Raw genomic sequence first — 22,968 nt, 5'->3', positions numbered from 1 at the left:
ATCATCACCTATTAATAGTCCCTTAACAATGATGATGAGATGATGGCGACTGATGATCTCAACCAGTGATTTTATGTAACTGTTAAACATGTGTGGGGAGAGCACCAAAATCTATGGTACCCACATAGTTGGAATCAGAGGTGGGTTGCTACCTTTGGGTGAACCGGTAGGGGAAATTGGGATTGGGTCGCCGAACCGTGGGGACAGCAGGCTGGCCATGCCCCCGAACCAGTTCTCCAGTCACCACTGCTGTTGCCAGCTAGATTTTTAATCATTTTTAATGTTCTGCACATGCACAGAACAATTTACACGCAACTGTGCATGAATGTGCAACACACATAAAGTGAACTGACAGCAACACCAGCAACAACCCACCCCTGGTTGGAATGGAGGGTGAGATCTCTCATTCCCAATCAACACCAACTATTATCAGATCCAAAGGAAGGAAGAGAACCTTCCAAAGGAAGAGAATATATTTCTATCCATTTTCAACCCCATGGTTGATGATATCTGCAGCCACTGTGATGCCCAGGATGGATGCACTACCCCCATCCCATTCCCACCAGAGATCATCCAAAAAATGCAATTTAAGATGCCATCTAAAAGAGAGTGGGGAAGAAGCAAACACACTTAGGTAGCAATTGAGAAAGATCCTTCCTTGATATGGAAATAACTGGTCATCTTAAAGTATTGCCCAAAGCACTCCAAGGCCACATCTCTTCAGTCAAATATGTTAAAATAAATAATCTTTCTTCCATTGGAAGGAGATACTAATTTTTGGCAAGCATAATCAGAAAAAAGAAATACAAACTAAGGATGCTCAGTATTGCTTTCAATTCTACATCGCCAGAAACATTTTCAGTATTACCTTGGCAGAGGTTTGTTACAAAATCCTTGTAACCATTTACCATGGTTTTTTGTTTTTGCACATAACAATTTTCAAAATTGTGGACTATTATACCTTTAATCCTTAGGGTGAAAAATATCTTCTACACATTAGATATTAGTCCATAAGTTCTGAAACGTTGCTGTGCCATTCATGATAAATGAATTTATGTGACCCATCTGTGAATAAAACTAATGCTTCCAAAAAACAGTGAGTAGATAATTTAAAATCCAAACTTTTAATGAGAAGAGTGAGCTTGCTTGGATTTGGATTATTCCTGTACTCTGGGTGTTATAACTAAGACAGTCACTCCCATTTCTCATTCAATATTTGAATATCTGCTTATTAGAGCAACCTTCATTATACAAGCCATTGCATTTGTATATGAAAGTTGGAGCCCACTCAGACTGTGCAGGTAGTCCTTGACTTACAACAGTTCATTTAGTGACTGTTCACAGTTACAACGGTACTAAAATGTGACTTATGAACACTTTTCACACTTACAACCATTGTAGCATCCTCATGCTCATGTGATCAAAATTGAGATGCTTGGCAACTGGTTCATATTTATGACTGTTGCTATGTCCCAAGGTCACATGATTATATTTTGCGACCTTCCGACAAGCAAAGTCAATGGGGAGGCCAGATTCACTTAACAACTGGGTTTTTAACTTATCAACTGCAGTGATTCAATTAACAACTGTGGCAAGAAAGATTGTAAAATGGGGCAAAACTCACTTAACAAATGTCTCATTTAACTGAAATTTTGGGCTCAATTATGATCATAAGTTGAGGGCTATCTGTACTTCAGGCTTTCTTGTCTGTATTACTTGGACAAACCAACACTTAGCTTATTTAGGCAGTCCATAATCATAGCATCCTGTAGTGCTATGGGATATTATGCCCCTTCAGAAATCCAGATTTCCATAAAGAATAAATTCCATGGCATACTAGCTGTTCTGGTCATATTGGAACACCCAAAGAAGGTTGCAATTCTGATAATTAGAACACATGTCCAATTTTCCACCTATCCCCTTTCAATCACATTTTCACTTACAATAGTGTTTCTCTTGTGAAACATGCTTGGATCAATTTTATTTTTTTTAATATACCAGGGGCCATTTCAGAAATTACTTTCCAGACATGATCAAAATACTGGCACTTTTTCTCTTTCTCCTCTTTCTCTCATTTTCATCTGAGCATCCTCAAGTTTTAAAATTTTTCTGGCATTCCACTATCACCAACATTCAGTATCAACATAGTCAGAAGCCTCTTTAATCATAAGAAACACCAATCTACCTTTTGGAAGATAATTTATTAACAATAGATCTATTACCAAGAACAACAGCTGACTCTTGGTAAAGAGGATCTGAGTATTAGTTGATGCACAATTAACTACCCCACTTTACACATCAGACATTTTCACAGACATTTTGCAAAAACCAAAAGAGCTAAATTCACTGAGACACGAGCAAGTCAAAGACAAATTCCAAAAGGAAGGAAACAAGTTTAGGACAGGAAGAGTGTAGAAGTGAAGAGAAAAGGGGGGAAACCAGTAAGAGATCAAGCAAGGGTATGAGAGAAAAGTGAGACAAAAATACCTAGTGTCATTTCCAAGTGAAATGCTATAAGTGGAAGGCAACCCAAGACAAACACACGTACAGATACACAAAGAAATTAAAATGTCAGAAAACATTGTTTATAGGTGTCTGAGAAAAGCTACCCAGAGAGGCAGCTACACAGAGATGCATAGAGATTTGAAGAGATCAGCCATAATTAGTTACAATACTGTTCTCTCTTCAATCTCTTAGTAGAAGGACATGTTTACAATAGGAAGCCCAGAATGTTGTGTTGGATATTTCCCTCTTGTTTCCTAGCTGAAAGTCTAATAGTCCTGGTGATTCAATTAGATTTTTTAAAATCTATATTATCTGTAGATTAAAAAATCAAGGAAATTTTCTTTAACCAGGTTCTTATCAGAACTGTGATTTCCAGTATGAAAATTGGGTTTCAGTCTCTCCCAACCTGTTGCTTTGAAGACATGTAGGGATTACAGCTCTCTGAATCACTTGGCAGCCTGGAGTTGTAATCTTCGCACATCTGGAATGCATGAAATTTGCTGTGCTACAATGATTTCATGAAGGTAAGATTTACAGGAAAAAACCCTTTCAGTCTATAGTACTTCCCTAAAAAAAATGCAGCTTCTCATAGCAGTACCGAGCAATGATACTGTATTGAGCAGGATTCAGCAACTTTAATTTATCAAATCAAACTACTGTATGCCCTAATCATCAAGAAGGAACAAGCAAGGTGTTCCATGCAAAAATGCTATAGTAAGATGAGAAGTAATATAGCAATAAATAAATCCAAATGGCTCTGAAAAAGGAAGTCCTAAGTTAGAAATATTCATTCTAATAGTGATAAAATAATCCTTTCTAATCCTCAAAAGGTAAAAGCCATATCAACTTCATCTTTCAGATGATCATCATAGAAAGTCTGATGCAAACTTTGTTGTATAAACCCACACCACATAAGAAACCATTAATGGAAACCAGTTCCATCATGGTGCCTAGAATAGACAACAGAAACTCAGTTCAAATTGGCAGAAAACTACAGAGGAAGGAACAAAAATACTGGCATCAAGGCAGGAAATGATTCTAATTTTAGTGAACTGAGCCATAAATCACAGCGGCCACATCTGTCTTTTCCAATTTATCCATGGTATTTTCCAGCCAATTATCTTTAATGACACTTTTGGTACCAAATTTTTAAATCTGAATGATTAATTAGGAGGCACTGCAATAAAATTGTATTTCTTACAGTGACCTCATAAATTAAGAATATAGTTACAGTAATTGCATACTGACTTGCAACTAAAGTTGATATTTTATCCTTATTTATCATATTTTCTATCACTGACATCTCTAAAACAAACATATGCTAAGTCTTAAGTCTAGATTCCAGAGAGCAAAATAGGTCTAATTCAAATACTAGACTAAACTAAATAAACCAGCCAATTTTTCTTTCCAAGCTTTCCTAGTTTGATTTTAAATTCTTCAACAAAAGAAATAAATCATTCTACTGGGGTTAGGGAATAGGGAACTGTTTAAAGAATTACTTTTACATCACAACCTAGCTCTTTTGATCCTGTTCTCTGGCCTGGCATAGCTTTCCTTCTTAACATAGTGTCTCTCCTGCAGCCAGTGAGACCAGCAGGATCGTATCAGTATTTAAAAGAATTGTATTCAGTAAATTCCAATCTTCCTAGCATGCAGAGTTGGCAATTTTATTGGCTCCTTGGGATGCTTTAATATCTAATCATTGTCACAGTCCAAGTCATGCAATCCATTTGATACTTGAATTCGTAGAGTTGCCTCAGACTGCATTTTGAACAGTTTTTGCACCCACATCTGATTGAAGACTGCCTAGGAAGCCTGTTAAACCCCCTTCCCTCCATTGATGGCTCTTTCACCCCATTCTGGGATTACCCTAATCTCCTCTCTCACCCCCAGTCACACGGAGCACAGCATCTCATGAAGCCTGCATCAGTTCAACTCCTTTTGTGTCACTGCCAAAGCCAGAAGCAGGAGATGGAGGAGTTTCAGTACGGACAGGCCAAGCCAGCATTTTTTGGCAGAGATAGAGGGGGGGAGGAAAGAGGGAAATCAAATGGGGAAAAAATGCTATCTCCCAGTCCCCAGTGCCCAAAGAGAGCATATATGGATGAGAGAGAAATAAGAAAAACACTGGCCTTTGAAAGAAAGCTTACAAAAAGCAACAACCGAGGAACAAAATGGAACAAAAAGAAGCCCAATGATGCAGAAGAGAAAAAAGAAAGGAAGACGCTGGTGTGTTCAGGTAGGTGGAAGTAAGTTTAATCTACAGCATTGCTAACCCAATGCTGATTTGAAAAAGGTGCGTGAGAGGAAATAAAATATATGGGAAAGCTCACAAATAATACCTAGGCATATCCGAATCAAGAAACTGCCTGCAAAAACACAAACAATCACATGGTTAGTTTAAATGGGCAGTGGTGGTGGAAGTGGCAGTAGCATCAGCAGTTTTATCATGCAGTCTTCCAAAGGATAAACCCTACCAACAGCTCCTCTTTGTCCCAAATAGAAAGAAAGCTCAAGGCCCCCTGATGAACACATTGTAAATTAGTAAGTGGAGTAACAATGAGGTACACTGAAATGTCTATGGCAGTGTTTCTCAACCATGGCAACTTGAAGATGTCCGGACTTCAGCTCCCAGAATTCCCCAGCCAGCAATTCTGGGAGTTGAAGTCCGGACATCTTCAAGTTGCCAAGGTTGAGAAACACTGGTCTATGGCCAGTTTGGGGGCTTTTATTGCAGAGCCTTAAATCCAATCAATTCACTCAAATTCAAATGAAGTTTCTTGTCATTACATCGCTACCTAAAGCAAATTTAAGCTCCCTCAGCATTGTGAAGGTGAAAGGGGCAGAGGCTTTGGTATGTTTGCAGAAGTCCTAAAGTTAGATTGACAAGTGCATGTCGGCTACCATTTTACCACGATTGCACACAGTTCTTAATCAGGAATTTATGTTTATTATACCATCTAGATCAGAAATGCCTGCCATTTAGAAAAACTGGAATTTTAAGCTATCACAGTTCTAAGTTACAGAGGCGGGTTTCTCCAATTCCAAAATGGCATCCATTTCAGGTTTAGAAGAGAAGGTAAACTTTTGCTTAAAGAGCTGCATCTGACAGAACAAAGATTGGGAACATCGGTGACGGTCTGCCTCTCAACGGGGGCATTTTATTCCACATATTGTGAGAACGCACTCATTGACTATTAACGGATATGTAGGAAAAGTACTGTCTTCATCAGAGGTGGGTTCCTACCAGTTCGCACCTATTCGGTAGAACCGGTTCATCAAATCTACCGAACCGGTTAGAAGAGGTTCCACCAGTGGACCCGGAAAGCAGGCCATACCTACAGAAGAGGTTCCAAAAAATTTTGAAACCCACCACTGGTCCTTGGATATGATTATTCTACACTATCATGCTCATATTTATAAAACTCAGTGCCTCTGTGAAAGGTAAGGATGACTACTGCATTTGCGGTGCAATCAGAACATTGCGTGTGTTGAAGTTGTTTTAACGCAAACCAAAGATGCCTTTTAAAAAACAAGTTTACATCATATTCTTATGCATGCCAGTGCTGTGTGTGAGGTAATTTAAGGTGGTTCTGACAAGTGTTGTTGGCATCTTCATATCCGGTCACATGGGCGGCAAGCCACTCCCATCCAGTCACATGGGCAGCAAGTCACTCCCACAAAGGAGGCCACACCCACAGAGTAGGTTCGAACAATTTTTGAAACCCACCACTGGTCTTCATTGAGAAATTCAGGCCGTACTAAGTTTGCTTCTTTTGTTTTGCTGTTGCTGACTTGCCTCAGGGAAAAACTGTTCTCCTAGTATTTTAGACATTCTAACTCAGGCGTATAATTTTGCCATTGTGTCATTTTGTTCAATCTGATTCATCGTCACCTTTTGTATAATAATTCCTACAAGTACTGCCATATGGCTCTACAGGGGCTTCTTGCCAACACACAAGGAGGACTTCACAATGCTATGAACATGAAGCTAGTCTGAATTTCTCTTGCATCATGTTACTCAATGATATTGGGATACAGTGAACAAAGTTTAAAGAGATGGTTGCCTGCCTACTGGGAAAATAGTTTGGTGCAGAAGTGGGTTTCTACCGGCTGAACAACCGGTTAACTTCACATGCGTGTGTGTGCGCAGTTTAGCAAAAATTGAACTTTGCCTTGCAAATAAGGAAAGGAACAAGGATACCAGCTGAGGAGTGGCAATTCAATCTGCCACCACTGATCAGCTGAGCTTTGAAAAGAAAGAAAGAAAAGAAAGAAAGAAAGAGAGAGAGAGAGAGAGAGAAAGAGAGAAAGAAAGAAAGAAAGAAAGAAAGAAAGAAAGAAAGAAAGAAAGAAAGAAAGAAAGAAAGATCAGTATAACCCGTGGGTGGGTGGGCAGGCCCACTTTCACAGAAACAGAGAACTGGTTCGCTCTTGGCTTGCAGTCAGAGCTAATGGTTCAGCCGAACCAGTCCGAACTTGTAGGAACCCATCACTGGCTTGGTGATACATGATAGCTGGGAACTGAAACAGGTGCCCATGTGGGTGGATGAGCTGAGTTCTCCACAAAAAAAATTTAGTTAAGTACTATCAAGATTTGAAGAAAGTTCCCAAAATTCATGCAAATTTAAAAAGATGAGAAATCTGGAAAATTCGTGCTCTAATGCCACCTTTGTAACTTGATACAATCCAGATAGGATCAGATTACAACTCCTACTGCACCAAGATAGAAATGCTACCTTGGGATGATGACAATTGTTGTCTCAGATTGGGAACACATCAGGTTGGGAAAGGCTGTCCTTGTAGATAGACCCTTTGGTTATTCTTTTCCTTCAGCCAAATCTGGCCAGCCTTGCTGACAACTTTAAGATGCCAGCCATCAATTCTGTTTTCATCCATTCAGACAGCTAAGAATAATACTCGTAGAGGAGAAAAGACATGAAGAGGAAAGAGCAGCAAAAACCTACCAGTATGTGATTCCTAATCTTTCTTACTTCTCAGGCAATGCTCAGAAGCCTCAACAATAGACTTTTTGTGGTTTATGAGAATTTATAAATTTGGGTTTAATGAAGGCTGCTTCTTTGAACACCATAACATGGCACTTGGCTAATAAATATTACAAATAAATCAAATGGTAAATCAATCCTGAAACATACTGAAAACAATCACACTCGGGTTTTCTGCCAAGAGCTGCAGAGTTTGGAAAAAATGTTAGAAAAAATACCGCTTCTAGAATACAGTATGTAATACAGAGGCCTTTTTCAACCCGATTTCTTTCACAAGTCATAGAATCTGAATTCCCAGCACATTGAATTGGAATTGGATTTATATTCCAATACATTTGGAGAGCACCAGGTCAGGGGAGGCTGAGATAGAAAGCTCAGGAACCAGGGATGAAAGAAATATTGCATGACCAGGATTGATTGCTTTCATTTTGCAATGCAAAATCCATCATACAATTAGGAATACTTCCTAATATTAGTTTTAATCATTGATTTTACAGATGACTACATGTTGACAAGCCAAGATCCTGTAAAACAGAAGTTTGCTTGGCAAGTATGCTGTCAAGATTAGTGTAGGAATAACAGCTACCACTAAATAAACCTAGGAACAGTAGCTTCCAATAATCATCATTGATAATAGGTAAATTTCCTATAAGTTTTTTTCTTTTATTTTTGTTTCTAGGTTGGCTATTATTGTCACTGAAAAAGCTGACATCTGGAAACATCTTTATATAAATTGTATCTCAACTTCAACTTAATCAAAACTAAAGGTCTTGGTTAATATCAGTAAAAGGAACAACACTGCTGTGCTTCATTTGGCTTTATTTTCCTGTTTTATTTTGTTTTATTTTTCTTCTGTTAATTTATTGCTATTTTATTTGGAAGAGAAAATTCCTTTTGAATAGATTTTTATATTACATCAAACACATGGAATTGATGCTCAAGGATATACAAGACATCAATATCCCCATCAATGTTTTCATTGATATCTGACAGACAACATTTTAAAAAAAACCTAATTAAATGGGAGGTTACGTGCTGTGTTCAACCAGTTCTAATAGTCATCTTTATTTATAGCTATGAACTATGTTCACATGTTTTATTGGCATTTGGGGAACACAATCATGGAGGATGGGTGCAGCACAGTGTTTGTTGGGATGTGATCATTTACCCAGAAAAAAAGTAACAAAGAAAGCTGGAACAATAGAGAGGATCTTCTCCATAAAGAAAGGAGAAGAAACAAATCTGACTAGTCTTAGGGAATAGATATTTTGCCACTGATGTGCCTTAACCATTTAAATTGTGTCTAATAGCCCCCAAAAGTTGCCTATTCCTGTCCTTGAACAATCATCCTCCCAACTCTTTCCAGGTTCCTTGGAAATTATAGTTCTAACATATCTGGACACCAGATTGGAAAAACCTGGACGGGAATGACTTTAATCAACCTCTTTTTCCTTTTCACATATTCCCTCACCAGCTTTGCTCTTTTCCATGATATACTTACACCTTCTTTTGTTGAGAAATTTTTTATGCTGCTCTTGACTCACCATCATTTCCCAACTCACCCTTATATTCTTTCAGAGGGTTGCAAAAATCATACATGTTTAAACATCTGAATTGAGATCAATGTTGAGGAATAGACTCAGGATTATTTGATCATAATAACTTGGTCTTAACTGTAGGAGGTACTGAAAGAGAAACTAATCTTCAGAAAAAGATGAATGAATGAGATATCACATTGTCTTCTGTCTTGTTTTCCTAACAGAATAGCATTACTCACTCATCCATGTCTTTCCCTTTAAGAATAATAAATCATCCATTTGTTAATGAGACCGTGTTATCCTTTACCATTAACCTCTCATAATAATGCAATACCCAGACCCAAGGAAGCAAGAAAGGGCTTCGCACTCAAACCTCTAATTTTCTCAGTATCTTTTTTAAAAATAGGTTTTGCAAGACAGGAAGAATCTGCAACATATCCCTATAACCATTTTTGAAATTGTGGAGAAGGGTTGTTTCATTCAAACTGCAGTGCTAAATCTGGAAACTCCAGTGTTTGTCATTATTTAGAAGAAAGAACTTCTACATCACCAATAGATTTTACCACACATTGTTCCATTGAAGAATGACTGGGCCTTGTAGAAAGGGTCAGTGCTTTCCTTTCACAGTACATGAAAATATTATCAGCTTTCTTCTGCTAGGCTGTGAGATAAATTATAAATACTAAAAGTAGTATTTACAATAGATGGAAAATAAATGTTTGCAGACTGTTGTTAAAGCAATTGGGCCACAGTCCAGGAGCAAATGTAAACATATTCTGCACGTGGAAAGATGCCAGTCCCCCAAGGTCATGTAACGACTAACCATTTGGGAGGTCCTAGGTTGTTTCTAGTACTTCCATTTATTATTAAATAATATTTCTTAAAACAATATTTTTAAGTGAACAAAAGGAACACATAGATAAGTGCTGGGCAAGATGGACCTCAGCCACAGACACATGAAACTTTCTGCCAGAGGAAACAATACCAGACTAGACAAATCAATGATTTAATTGATACTAGGCAACTTCCTTTATCTCTTAAACGGTTAACCATGAAAAAAAAATACTGGAGGAAAACCATTATCCCTTTCTGTGTGCAATTTTGCCCTGTACATTTTTGCTAGCTTTGTCAGAACTTTGACCTACTGACTGTGTAAAGAGTTAGGTCTTTCAGGAAAAACCTTTTCATGCAACTGGACACATATGGTACCAGACATATAGAAGTATCATGACTGATCCAGATTAGCTGAGTATTTTGAGAAACCTACCGATCATCCTGAGAGGGCCGGATGTATCCTGAAGAGAGGATGTTCAAAGAGAGGATATTGGGGTCAATGAGGGACTCATCTCCTTCTGGAGTGTTCCGGATTCGACCTACAATAGATGATAACACATACATTTTATCTTCCCTATACTGCTGCAGGTGAATTAGAGTAAGTATATTTCTAGACATCTAAATCATAATCGGATAAGTCTTTTCCAAAATATAAATGGAAGATCTGGAGTGATGCATACACAGCTTTCTCTCCGATCTCCATTTCAACATGATGGGAGGCAGAAGGCAAAGTGTTGGAAGATTCATCCATACTGTATGTGCCATATTCCCACTGTAGTCATGTTTTATAAACTCTCCAGCTTGCCATATGTCCTAACCGTATGCAAGATTTCAAAGAGTCACATAAGTCATGTAGCTTGTAGGCTGCCCAATGTAGTATGTCTATAAAGTGAGATATTCTCTAGGTCTTAAACTCATCATTGCTTATCATGATGAGAACTGAAAAGAAATCATACTGTTTGGATATTTTCATATTTTTTACCAAACTGAGCTATGCTCCTCTTAGAAGAAAGAGGCCGTGAACCAATTACACCACTGTAATTTGACAATCTCTCAAACTCTGTCAACATAATGCATCATGCAGTTTTCTATACAAAGTTCCAGTCTATCCTTCAAACTGTATCAAAGGAGATTTGTTTATTCATTAAACATAGTTCTATTCCAAAATACTTCTATCCTATTGTAATCCAAGAGACTCTTGGAGGAGATGTGGTATGCCGCAGGTTCTGACCAGTTCTGGAGAACCAGTAGTGGAAATTTTGAGTATTTCGGAGAATTGATAAATACCACTTCTGACTGGCCCCACCCCCCATCTATTCGCTGCTTCCCAAGTCGCAGCTGATCGGGAGGAGATGGGGATTTTGCAGTAACCTTCCCCTAGAGTGGGGAGGGAATGGAGATTTTGCAGTAACCTTCCCCTGCCACGCCCACCAAGCCATGCCATGCCCACCAAGCCACCCCCACAGAACCAGTAGTAAAAAAATTTGAATCCCACTATTGTCTTGGAGGCTATAGAGGAGATACACTGTAAAACATCGAAATACAGGCTCTGTTTACCAAAATGAGCAACTTGTTACAAGAAGTAAAGAAAAATACTCAAATGCCATATTGCTGAAAGCTCTATTTTGATTCTTTTTATATAGCATCAGTATCCATACACTTTTCTAAAAATCAGTGATGCTGTTCTGCAGTTTGAGACTGCTTAGTTCAGATGTACTATACAGCTTCAACATTGATTGGGATATTGAACAAATATTTTGCTTACCCACAACCAGCTCCCTCACTTCCTTCCAGCGGATGTGGCTTCCTGTCTCATGCACCAAGGTGACTGTAATCCTCCTCTGGATACCCTGACATCCATCATACGGGAAAGTAATAAAGTTAGCAGTTATAAGAACTGTATTTAAAAAGCTAAGCAAATATCCTGCCCTCCAGAAGCAACCAGATAAAACACCATTAATGATAAACTTTATGAATTTATGACATTTATATGGCTGCCATATAACCTGCAGCTCTGGTTGGCCTACACTAAACCATAGAACACAACAAAAAAGAAGAAAATAACCAGTGTTATCTTGAAAATTATGAATCTACGCACTGCACTGATGTGAAGCTATCATAAGCCATGCCAGCTATGGCTCCCAGATAGTGCAGAAGTGGAAAAAGGTATCTCACAGACAACCTCCAGAGCCAAAGAGTTTGCCCAAATCAATGGTACACGCGAAGTATTATCCTAAGTGGAAGTACATCAACTCCCATAAGTCACGGTATGCATGGTATGTTGGGCCAGAGGAAATATACATTAATATTTTTGTTGAACAAAACTATAGTAAATATTTTTGTTAAAAATATAGTTTAAAAATAGTATGTGAAGGGGGTTTTTTTTTTAGAAAGGAATGTCTTATTGAAAACTTTATATGCAGAGTGCAGGACACACAATATGAAATTGAGAAGAGCAAAATGTGGTCTTGTGAATATTGCTAAACTACATCTCCCAGCATATGTGGATTTTGGAGCAGTTGGGAGTTATAGTTCAGAATATCTCAAAGACCACATGCAGCACACCCATGACTACAAAAAGAAAAAATGCTCTTTGAACTGAAGCTACATTTAGAATTAATTTTGGATATATTATTTTAGCAGTCTCCAACCTTTGTGGCTTGGCAGCCCTGTTGGGTGGGGAGAGGGGAATTGGGCTGTGTGAACGTCAGGCTGGCATGCACATGCGCAGCTTGACTTATACAAGCAGTGCATCAACACGCATTTGTGTAATTGCCCGCCGGCCCACCATTCACAGAAGTTGAACTATGTGCACATGCTCCAGCCAGCCAATCATGCGGCCCAATTCCAAATAGGAATTATTGGAAGGAAGTTTTGTCAATAAGCTTTTGTAAATGTTCTTATATAGTCAACATTAATCCCTCCAATATACATAACTATAAACATTTATAAACTGACTGTCTTGTACCAAACTCAGCTTACAACCAATATGTAATAAAGGAATGAATTCTCAACAAAATTAGAACTATTTTTTAAAAAAAGTTTTGAAAATGTATTTTTGTGTGTGTGTGTGTGTGTGTGTTTGTGTGTGTGTGTGGAAAAGAGATACAAATAATTCTTTTTCATTCAATTTGTAACTTTATAAGTTACAAATTGTAACTTTATAAGTTACAAATTGTAACTTATAAAGTTACAATTATAAGTAACAGACAGATTATTGAATAAAGAAACAAGAAAATAAGTGACAGACAGATTATTAAATAGAGCAATATAGTTACTAGAAATACTAAAATAATGTCACATATTTCTAAAAGGTTACCAGAGAAAAAGAAAAAAGAAAATCAAATCTTGAATAAAAAATTATATTTGTGTTTCTTTTTTTATGATTTACTTTTTTGGTAAAATAACAAATAACACTTTTAACAGGTAATTTTAAGGGACTGAGTTCCCCTAATAAATGGACAATGGACTTTTGCAATATAATTAAAGAGAGAAAAAGTCAGCAGATATTTGATATTTCTATTATATTTTTTCTATAAAGAAAAAATTATTAGGTGTGTCTCCTGAAAATTACTACAACTTTGCCACTTTGTGTTGAAGAAAAAATGTAGTTTAACAAATAAATCTGTTCCTTTATATTTCCAGAATGTATATTTATAAGGATATTCTTTTTTTTAAGTAGATTGCTAATCAAAGTTATGATCCCAATAAAAACAATTTTTTTTACAAACTAATAGATTATAGAATCCAAAAAGATAGTGAGCACTATCTGGTTTTTCCATTCAAGTCGGACATATGAAGGATTATTCAATGTAGTAGCAAATACACTAAATATGTTTTTAAATGCTCTGAGTCGCATATTCTTCAAAGATGCCCATTCGCCAAAAATTGTATCTAACAATTCATTTTCTAAAATAAAAACAGGATTGTTACCCTATGCTTAGAATAGCGTTAGGGTTAGGAATTGGTAAGAAGAATACAGAAAATACCTGATGCAATAGGAAAGTCCCATGGCAAGGCATTCCTCCACGATGATCCACAACAGCTGGGATATAGCTAGAAAACATCATTTTATTGAGACTGAATAGACAGAATCTTCTCCAACCTTGTGCTTTCAAGATAATTTTTGGACCTGGAGTTCCCTAGCATTACACCCCAATCAGCACTGGCTAAAGCAATGTTTCTCAATCTTGGCAACTTTTAGAGTATGGATTGAGGTGCAGAATTCTAGAAGTAGCCAAGATTGAGAAAGACTAGCCTAGAATGATGAGAATTGCACTATAGTGAAGCTTTACAAAACACATGTTTTTAATAATCTCCATTTATATTGCACTGAGTAAACAAGTATTCATCAGTATTAATTTGCTCACCTTGACTGGACTTTATTTTTACAACTTCATGTTACAATTCTTTCTGTATGACTAAAAATATGTGCTTTGCACTGCTCTACCCTTTGATATCTAAGATATTCCACAGTGTTCTGCTTTGTGACAAGAATTGTTCAGATATGCCTAAAACACTGAAAAGTATATCGTGTGAAAATTTAATCTAATTTTTAAAAAAAACTCTTCATAGCCTCAAAGATGTATAAAAGAAAAGTGGTTTGTTTCCATAGAAACCAAATCTGAGAAAATGTATCAAACAAAGATCAGGTTAATTTATTCATTATTAAAGAGCATTTGTATGATCTTTTCCCATCAATTTCACATAAATATTCCTTGTTTCAATTCTTGTACATTAATTCACACATGCATGATTTGTTTTCATTTGCAAGTACAAATTCTCATAATTAGCTAAGAGATTTACATCTCTTTCAGAGGTTTTCTACTACAAACGTCCACATCAGGTCATTAATAGTCATGTAGAAAAGGGAAAGTTTGGAGCCCCAACTTCTAAGATTTTTACAGCACTATAATTGGAGATTACACATGTATAGTACCATCACTCTTAATTTGCTTTGTGGACAATTAGAGTTAGGATGAGAATCTTTTTCCATTCAGAGTCTCATAGGTTCATTATCTCCATCTGTACAATAGGAAGCATTTACTTATTCCTGTCTGAAACAATATCGTAAAGTCACATTATACAATACTGAATCAGTGGTCTGACTCAATATAAAGTGCTAAGCAGATGCATTGAACTAATCCAATTCAGATTTCAATGAAGTTGAATCTATCCTATAAATACTTATATTACATTTAAAGTTTGGCAATTATTTTTTCCAGCAAATGTACTAAAACAGAATGAACATTTTCAGCTGCGTAATGCACTTGATAATCATGGCTCCTAAATTAGTTAGCAAAATGTAATTGTTTGTAAGTATATAAAGCAACTTACTCGCCATTAGCTTCCAGCTCACAGATCTCAAAGAAAACCATGAGATCATACTTGCATTGACATGGGCCAATGCTGGGTCTTGTCATGGCACTCAATTTTGTTGCAGGCACTGCAAAAAGTATAATAAAATGGAATAATTGGTCAAGTATAAAGGTTGAGAAACTCTATTATCTCATACTGCAACTGTGTTTCTGCATCATGGCTAAAGAGCTAAGTTGAAAGATAAATGGCTGGTACTAGAAGGCCGTTGGGCATAAATGCACAGAAGCAAGACAGATGAGGCTGTGAGTCTATGCACAATTTCTCACAAGAACCAGATACAAAAAATCCATATGAGAGATACAAGGCAATATACAAGGCACACAAAGAAAGGGAAAACATGTTACATCCAATGCCATTAAGAGCATCATTCTGTTATCAAAGGATAACAGAATAACAGAATAAGAATAGTAACAGAATAAGGATCATGCATTGTAGTCCTTACATGATGTGACTAAATAAGCAGTTATTGAGCACTTGGAGCAACTTTTCTGTAATGGGTGCCTAAAATTATTCCAACTATTCTTCAAACATTGAGATATCCCAAGGAGATCAGCTATACTCTAGAAATCAGAACTGTTTAAATAGGAGAAACCTCATTGTTCTGTGTCCCTCACCAATGACATTTTTTATTCATTTATTCAGTTGATATCCTGTCTTTCCAACCAGGCAAGTGTTCAGTTCAAGGCAGAAGAAGTTGGTTAAAAGCTGAAAATTGGGTTATACTGGAGTTTTACCATTTAGGCCAGGGGTCCCAAACCCCCAGGCTGTGGCCCACTACCATGGCACTACCAGGCCATGGCCTATTTGCAACCAGACCACGCAAGCGGCAGGCCAGCACGCACACGTATCTTGAATTACATGAGCAGCGGGCATGAAGCTCAATTTGCACATGTTTAGCTGCGCATGCATGCGCATGTGCACTGGCCTGCAGCTTGTGGAGATTGAGCTGCATATGCGTGTGCCAACCCACCACTCACACGGCTTGGTTCCTCTCTCCCCTCCACCAGGCTGCCAAGCAACAAAGGTTGGGGACCGCTGATTTAGATCTATGTTTGGGAAAGAGGCAAGCGGAGATGACACACAGATAATTCTCTTCTACATCTATTCCTTATGAAAATTTGGACAGGATGTCTGTTATTTCAATTCACCATCAACTGAAGTCAACACAATACTAATTTTTACAAAGATTTGGGACAGCTTTTTCAAATAATAATTATTAATCAGTAATATTTTTTGTTCAAAATGTCTAAACATTCTGAAATTTTCATTAATGCTCATGTGAAACAAATAATTCTTTCTTTCTTACCTGGTTTTGATAATGGCATGACGCGAGGGAAATGGCGGCGAGATGGTCTTAGGGGGCTATAAAAAAGGCATAACTAATTAAAATGAATGCTACAAAAATAAACTGTAATCAATTAGGGCAGGCCTATCAGATGGCTCTTACAAAATTTCAAAAAGTATTTGTGCTTGGTCAAATACTGGAAACTGAAAATACACTGTAATACAGTATCACAATTTTAATTTGTGTAAGAATTTGAAATAACAAAGATTCAGTGTTTATATCTGGTAATTGATTCCTGTTCCTCATCTCACTAGCCAGGTTGGTTGACCTAAACATAACACAGTTGTGTTGTGTCTCTTTATATGATTACTCAAACATACTAGGGCATGTTTTATTTGTTTTATAATGGCATAGACTGCCCTGTAGCATCTCTGCAACAGTTAAACTCTTGCTGAAAATCAGGCAAAAATCTCAGTGCTTCGTAGGGCAAGCTCCACTTCTTAAAAAGAAGCAGATGAGCCACAGGTAGTGAGAGATCATGGATGATAATTTACCTGAGTACATCCTTGCAGAGAGGGGGGAAAGGATACTGCTGATAGTGGCCAAACACCTCAAAGACAATTGGCTGGCTTTTAATGTATTCAATAAACGATTTAGTGACCTCAACTGCAATCTGTAAGACAGAAAAGGATAAAAATGCTTATTTTATATAATAAGAGTTTCAACTTAAAATGGTCAAATTATTAAGCTGTGTAAAACTTGCTGGAAGATATAAAACTTTCATTCACTGAAGCTATAAAAGGGGGGGGAGGGGGGCGACTTAAAGCTTCAATGTTAATATATGTTAATATATCTCATTATCTTCATTGATTTTCTGGCATTTTAGGCCTTTATTCCTTTATCAGTGGCCTTTCCAGAAATGAAATCAACAAAACAAGGCATAAAATATCACTAATTATGTCAAGGGCATAATTATACAAAATCAATTAAATTCTTCCCTTTCATAGTCACCTAGAAACAAAATACTGTTGTCTTAGAACTAACGCTATAAACCTGCAGTACTGTAATATACATAGAAAGCATTAAAACCAGTTTTAGCCAGTAAGCAGAAAGCTGCATTTAATTTCCTGCCAGTCTTTAAAAGATTTACACAATTTTAAAGAAGTAGTAATGCAAAATATACAAAATCAACAACATGAAGCAGAAAATTACACTAACATTTTGAACATGATAAAAACCAAGAGGTGGGCCTCGGCCAGTGTTCTTCAAGGGTTCGGTAGAGAAGGCTTCATCATGGCGGTGAATAAAACTGTGAAAAAAGAGCTTCTTTTACTATGCTTGAATACATTCATTTCAAAAGCATATACATACATGGTGTGTGTCTATGCACATGTGTGCATTCTTTCATTCAAATTGTAAACATAAGTTCAACTGCAGTCTGTTGGTCATCACCAGGCCTCCTATATGGTGTGCTTTACTCTCTGTTAGAATTTTTCAGTTCAGAAACTGAAAAATCAGAAGCACAACAATACATGGAAAGATTAGGAAGATAATACTTTTTCCTCTCATCTTGTAGGATTCTTCTGTATTTCCATTGTCTCTCATAAGAGTAATTGATATATTCAGGCTATTAAGCTTCATTCCTGTATTTATTCTCAGTAAGAACCTTTTAAATGCACTTATATTCTAGCCTCCATCCCTCAACTTTTTATTGTTAAAATAATTTTGATTAATTCTCCATGTGAAAAGAGTGGATCAATGACAGAATGTGATCACAGTCTTCTACATTTATCTAAACTGCATAAATAGCAAATGGTGGACTGGACATTGTATCTTACTTAAATTGGCAGAAGATGTCCGCATATTCTGCTGAGATGCTGGAGGCCTGTAGAACAGTAACTCTGAAAGTGAAAATGCTGCCCAATTTCAAGTGCTCCAAAGCTGCCTCAAAAGATCCATCAACTGTGGATTTCTCGGAACTCTCCAGGAGAATATCTTCTGGAGTGGCTAAGAAAACATAATAGCAATTGTAAACACTTTCTTCTCAAATATAAAGTTTCATATTTTATCTATCCATGTTTCATATGTACAGCAAAGAAGAAAATCATCTATCCATATTTGGGGAAAAGCTTCATCAAAGAAAGTTATAACAATCAATTTGGCATTTACCAGAAATCCTGAAAATGACACAGTACAGCTGATAATATGGTCTATAAATCACACATCAGAAAGCAACTAACTGTGGCTGAAGTTTGTGATCAGTCTACATCAGTGGTTCTCAACCTGTGGGTCGGGACCCCTTTGGGGGTCGAACAACCCTTTCACAGGGGTCGCCTAAGACCATCAGAAAACACATATTTTCGATGGTCTTAGGAACCGAGACACCAATTTTATGATTGGGGGGCACCACAACATGAGGAACTGTGTTAAAGGGTTGCAGCATTGGAACGGTTGAGAACCATTGGTCTACATGGACAGTCTCATGTAAAGCACTTTTGCAGTAATCTAGACATAGGAAATTACCTCTTTTGTGGAAGCTTAAACTTTGCCCATCTTAATTTAGCTGCATTCCCATTTAATTCATTTTCATTAGGTTACATGTTTAATATTTTTAAATACTGAACATTTTGTGCAGTATGTAAACTGTATGTATTTCATTTCTCAGCCTAGTCTTTTGACTGCATCAGCACCATACAAATGTATCTGACAATGTAGCGTTTTACATTTTCCTTACAAGGAGGCCCAATGTGATTTTATTGCTGTGTACAAGTTTCCTCCCCCACCGCAAAACAGGAAGGCTTTTTAACCTGCACAAGTGTTGTTGTTGACTTCGTCTGCCGATGGCCCTATATCAGTAATTTGTCCCTGTCCTTCTACTATGCGCAGCTCCTCTTGTGATGTTCCAGAGCGAGACATTCCCACTGCAGGACAGGATTCAGACTGGAACTACAAAAAAAAGCATCAATATTATTGTCTCTGGCAATAAAACAGTTTCTCTCTTCTTTTTAAACAATTGCATCACAACAATATATAGCAAAGCTCAAAAAGAAAACAGGCAGAGGTTAAAAAAGAAAAGAAGGGCATGCAAAGACGGTTGCATTTACATTTATTATTCATTTTATTGATATCCTATTTTCTTCTTCAAGGAGTTCACATGAGTCAATAAAAATTTCATATGTTTTGAATAGTACTCATAAAATGAAATATAAACTCGTCCACTCAAACATCAGACCAATAAAATCTAGAACCTGAAAGTTGTCAATGTCTGTTTTCAGTTAACCTACAGACTGGAAAAAATCTCTATTTAGGTTTTTATCTCAGTACCAGTGGTGAGTTCCTACTGGTTTGGATTGGTTTGGCTGAACCGGTAGTGGTTTGTGACCTGGGTAGCTGGAACCGGCAGCGGCCCAGTCCTGCCACTCCCTCAACTGGTTCTTCGGGCACTGCCACAGGCGCCACCATCTTGTTTTTGGCTTCTGTGCATGCCCAGAACAATTTTTATTGCACTGTGCATGTGCGTGCATGCAGCACGCCCACAAGCGAACCAGCAGTAGTGGCTGCTGGAAATCACCCCTGCTCAGTACATGTATAGAAATGTAAACACAGAGCTGTTGCTGAAAGAGTTTTAAAAGTACATATTCCAGACATCTGGCAACAGTATTAGGTTGTGATCTATCCCATCTTTCAAAAGTCCTCTGTGTTTAAAATCTATATAAAAATCTATTAATAATTGATTAGGTATGAGACAAGTATCTTCATGAAATCAACCCCACTGAAATAATTCTCATATAGTCCTGGTTTTTACAGCATACCTTCTCAAAGTGCTGATCATCAAAGGAAATTTTAGCTGTTCCTGACTGCCGCACTCCTGAGCCATAATCTGGTGCTTCTTCATCAGCTGGAAACAGGATTATGGAAAGAGAATATAGTAAGTAAATGAAAGTTTATTTATTCAATTTGTATTGAATAATACTGCCCATCTTAAATGAGAGTCTACAGCAGTGAGCAATAATCAAAGTTCACATTTTCCAATAAGGTGGAAGCCACAGATGTTCCCTAAAATATTTATATTTTATTTTCAAATACCTCAGAAGGAGGCAAGATCAGCTCATGATTATTATTCAAAGAAGTGATAAAAACACTGACTGGTATTTGATAAAGCAAATATTTTTAAAAATGACTAAAAAATTAATGGTTAATTAATTATCTAGATAAGTGTTTTTCAAATTTAGCAACTTTAAGATGTGTGGACATCATCTTCCAGAATTTACCAATCAACATGCATCTTAAATCATCCAAGTATTCTTATTAGACTACAAGAACCAATGGAATTATGTATTTGTCCACAATAGGTTTAAAATATAGATGTTTGATTAAACTACTTAAAATATAAATGTTTCATTAAACTGTTTATAAAAGGTAAATCTAAAATCTGTAGCTGGTATACTGAAAAAGGAATACTTGTGAGTAAATTCAATAACTATAATAATATCAAATATGAGCTTTCCTAAAATGACTTCCATCAATTGAGAAATTTAAACTGCAGAAGAATTAAATATGAATAACATAGATTTAAATTAGAACATGGATGTAGCGAAGTGAAGAAACATACAATGCAATGCCTCTACCATAGTATCATTAGGAGCAATAAAGAAACCATATAAAATGAAATTATAAAAATATGTTATTGTATGACCCTCCCAACACATGTACACGTTGATCTGTCCACTTGAAAAATTACATATGTAACAATACTAAGACTGGGGTCTATTCCATTCCCATTCTTCATGGAGTTCTATCACACATTTTTTTTCATGACAACCCTCCTCCCTCTCATGCACAGTCTGTGTTGGCCTTCCCAGGACCTTGCCCATTCCCCCTCTGATGCCCCTGTGCTCCTTATACATGATTTGCACTACTGCCCATTTAACAACCCACAAATATTGGGGTTATGTCAAATGGGACTGACAGGATTAGCTAAGTGATATGGTCATCTAACATTCTCTAACCACTTTGCTTAGAAATAATAATCCTGGGCCCAATTGCCATCATAACCTTAAGACCTAGGAAAAAGATCACTGCAGCCTAAAGTTTGTTCTTGAAATCCATGCCTCCAAGTAGATACATGTGACCTTAAACAGCATCATGCAGACATAATAAGGGAGGAAATGTATAACATTATGTCAATCATGATATAATGTTATATAGGCCTATTCATCCCTTGTCATTCATCACTTCATTAGCCCTTTGAGATAGACCAGACTAGGAAACCAAAATTATGAATGCTAATGCTGACCTCGATTATAGAGTCATGATAATAGAGACCTGCAAGTCTGGAAGCACCTCCCCATTATCTGCAAGATAACTAGGAAGGCCCAAATCTGAGACATTTATCTCTAATTACATTTCTACTCTGGACTCAGATTTCTTTTATCTGACCAATGTCTTGGTTGTGGCTCCTGCTCTTCAAGGTTATTCTCACAGCCCATTACATTCTGTAGTTCTAGGTGTTATTTTTATAGTTCCATTTTCAGAAGCTGCCAAGCAACCCAAGGGCAATCCCTCAATCAACCATCAGAGAAAGGCTAATTGGGAGAGAGCCATTCATCCAGCACCTTCGTTGTGTTTATATTTCTAGAGTAAATTAGGTATGTGGCTGAAGAGTTAACCAAATGGTTGAGGAGTTCCCCAAATGTCAACTGATGACATGGAATAAAACTATAATTATTGTTTAAGGTCTGGAATCCTACGTCTAAGCCTGATCTCTTTCACAAGAAATTGAGGTTAATCCCTATGTATCAATATAATTGGGGGGGGGAATCTATCATCATCCCAGCAAAATAGCACTCTAATGAGCAATCCATATTTTATGGAAAATGTAGGGCAGTCGATTCTGCCACATTTCTTTAGAGGACTGTCTAGATGTCAAAGTTGACAGGGTCCCCCCTCCCCCCCCATTTCATACAATATAGCTGAGCCGAAGAAAGCAATTTCCTCTCCTAATATACTCCCTGTATTCATATTATTGTTAAAATTGCCCATGCCTGATAAAAAGAGGATATTCCTTGTTTTTGTCCTCATGTCCTCCATCCAGTAGGCAGAATTAAATGAAATATTGCCCAACGTTTAAAAAAATAATTTTATTAATATTACAGTTGAAAAAGTCAAAACTAATGAGTGCAAAGCTAAATCTAGTCACTGTGCAACTGTAAAAAGTCCAGAATCAGTCCTCTTTGAATTCCTTGTCTCCTTCTCTAATTGTTCCCAAAGGAGAGATGCCAAAATGGGAATATTCCTGTTTTTTAGGCAGAATGTAATAAATAGTTAGCTTGAACTCTGTACATGCAGGTTGTTCGTGCCTGATAATAACTATTTCACCCTTGATCAAGTACGCTGACTGTATCCCTTTTCCTTGCTTTAA

General features: G+C 37.1%; 1 protein-coding gene across 22 annotated transcripts in view; it reads right to left on the bottom strand.

The window, feature by feature from the left end:
* Nucleotides 1-22,968, bottom strand: part of KIF1A (kinesin family member 1A) — a 99,705-nt gene that overhangs the window by 13,827 nt on the left and 62,910 nt on the right. For 10 of the 22 annotated variants that reach the window (XM_087725615.1, XM_087725617.1, XM_087725622.1 and 7 more), the window contains 11 exons: nucleotides 20,360-20,445; nucleotides 19,355-19,493; nucleotides 18,386-18,554; nucleotides 17,766-17,856; nucleotides 17,102-17,220; nucleotides 16,569-16,624; nucleotides 15,221-15,329; nucleotides 13,873-13,939; nucleotides 11,649-11,733; nucleotides 10,317-10,422; nucleotides 4,848-4,874 (listed from right to left, as the gene is read on the bottom strand). In XM_087725615.1, coding sequence (XP_087581741.1) covers nucleotides 4,848-4,874; nucleotides 10,317-10,422; nucleotides 11,649-11,733; nucleotides 13,873-13,939; nucleotides 15,221-15,329; nucleotides 16,569-16,624; nucleotides 17,102-17,220; nucleotides 17,766-17,856; nucleotides 18,386-18,554; nucleotides 19,355-19,493; nucleotides 20,360-20,445 — 1,054 coding nt within the window. Of the gene's footprint in view, nucleotides 1-2,487; nucleotides 2,512-4,847; nucleotides 4,875-10,316; nucleotides 10,423-11,648; nucleotides 11,734-13,872; nucleotides 13,940-15,220; nucleotides 15,330-16,568; nucleotides 16,625-17,101; nucleotides 17,221-17,765; nucleotides 17,857-18,385; nucleotides 18,555-19,354; nucleotides 19,494-20,359; nucleotides 20,446-22,968 lie in introns of all 22 variants that reach the window. The other 12 variants (XM_087725618.1, XM_087725639.1, XM_087725623.1 and 9 more) reach the window with 2 other exon arrangements.

The sequence above is a fragment of the Thamnophis sirtalis genome, unplaced genomic scaffold (genome assembly GCF_051295495.1).
Source record: "Thamnophis sirtalis isolate CommonGarterSnake01/CBP01778 unplaced genomic scaffold, rThaSir2_p1.2 scaffold_11, whole genome shotgun sequence".
In the NCBI taxonomy this organism is placed as follows: domain Eukaryota; kingdom Metazoa; phylum Chordata; class Lepidosauria; order Squamata; family Natricidae; genus Thamnophis; species Thamnophis sirtalis.
The sequence above is the reverse complement of the archived record's forward strand: the minus strand, read 5'-3'. Positions and strand labels throughout refer to the sequence as shown.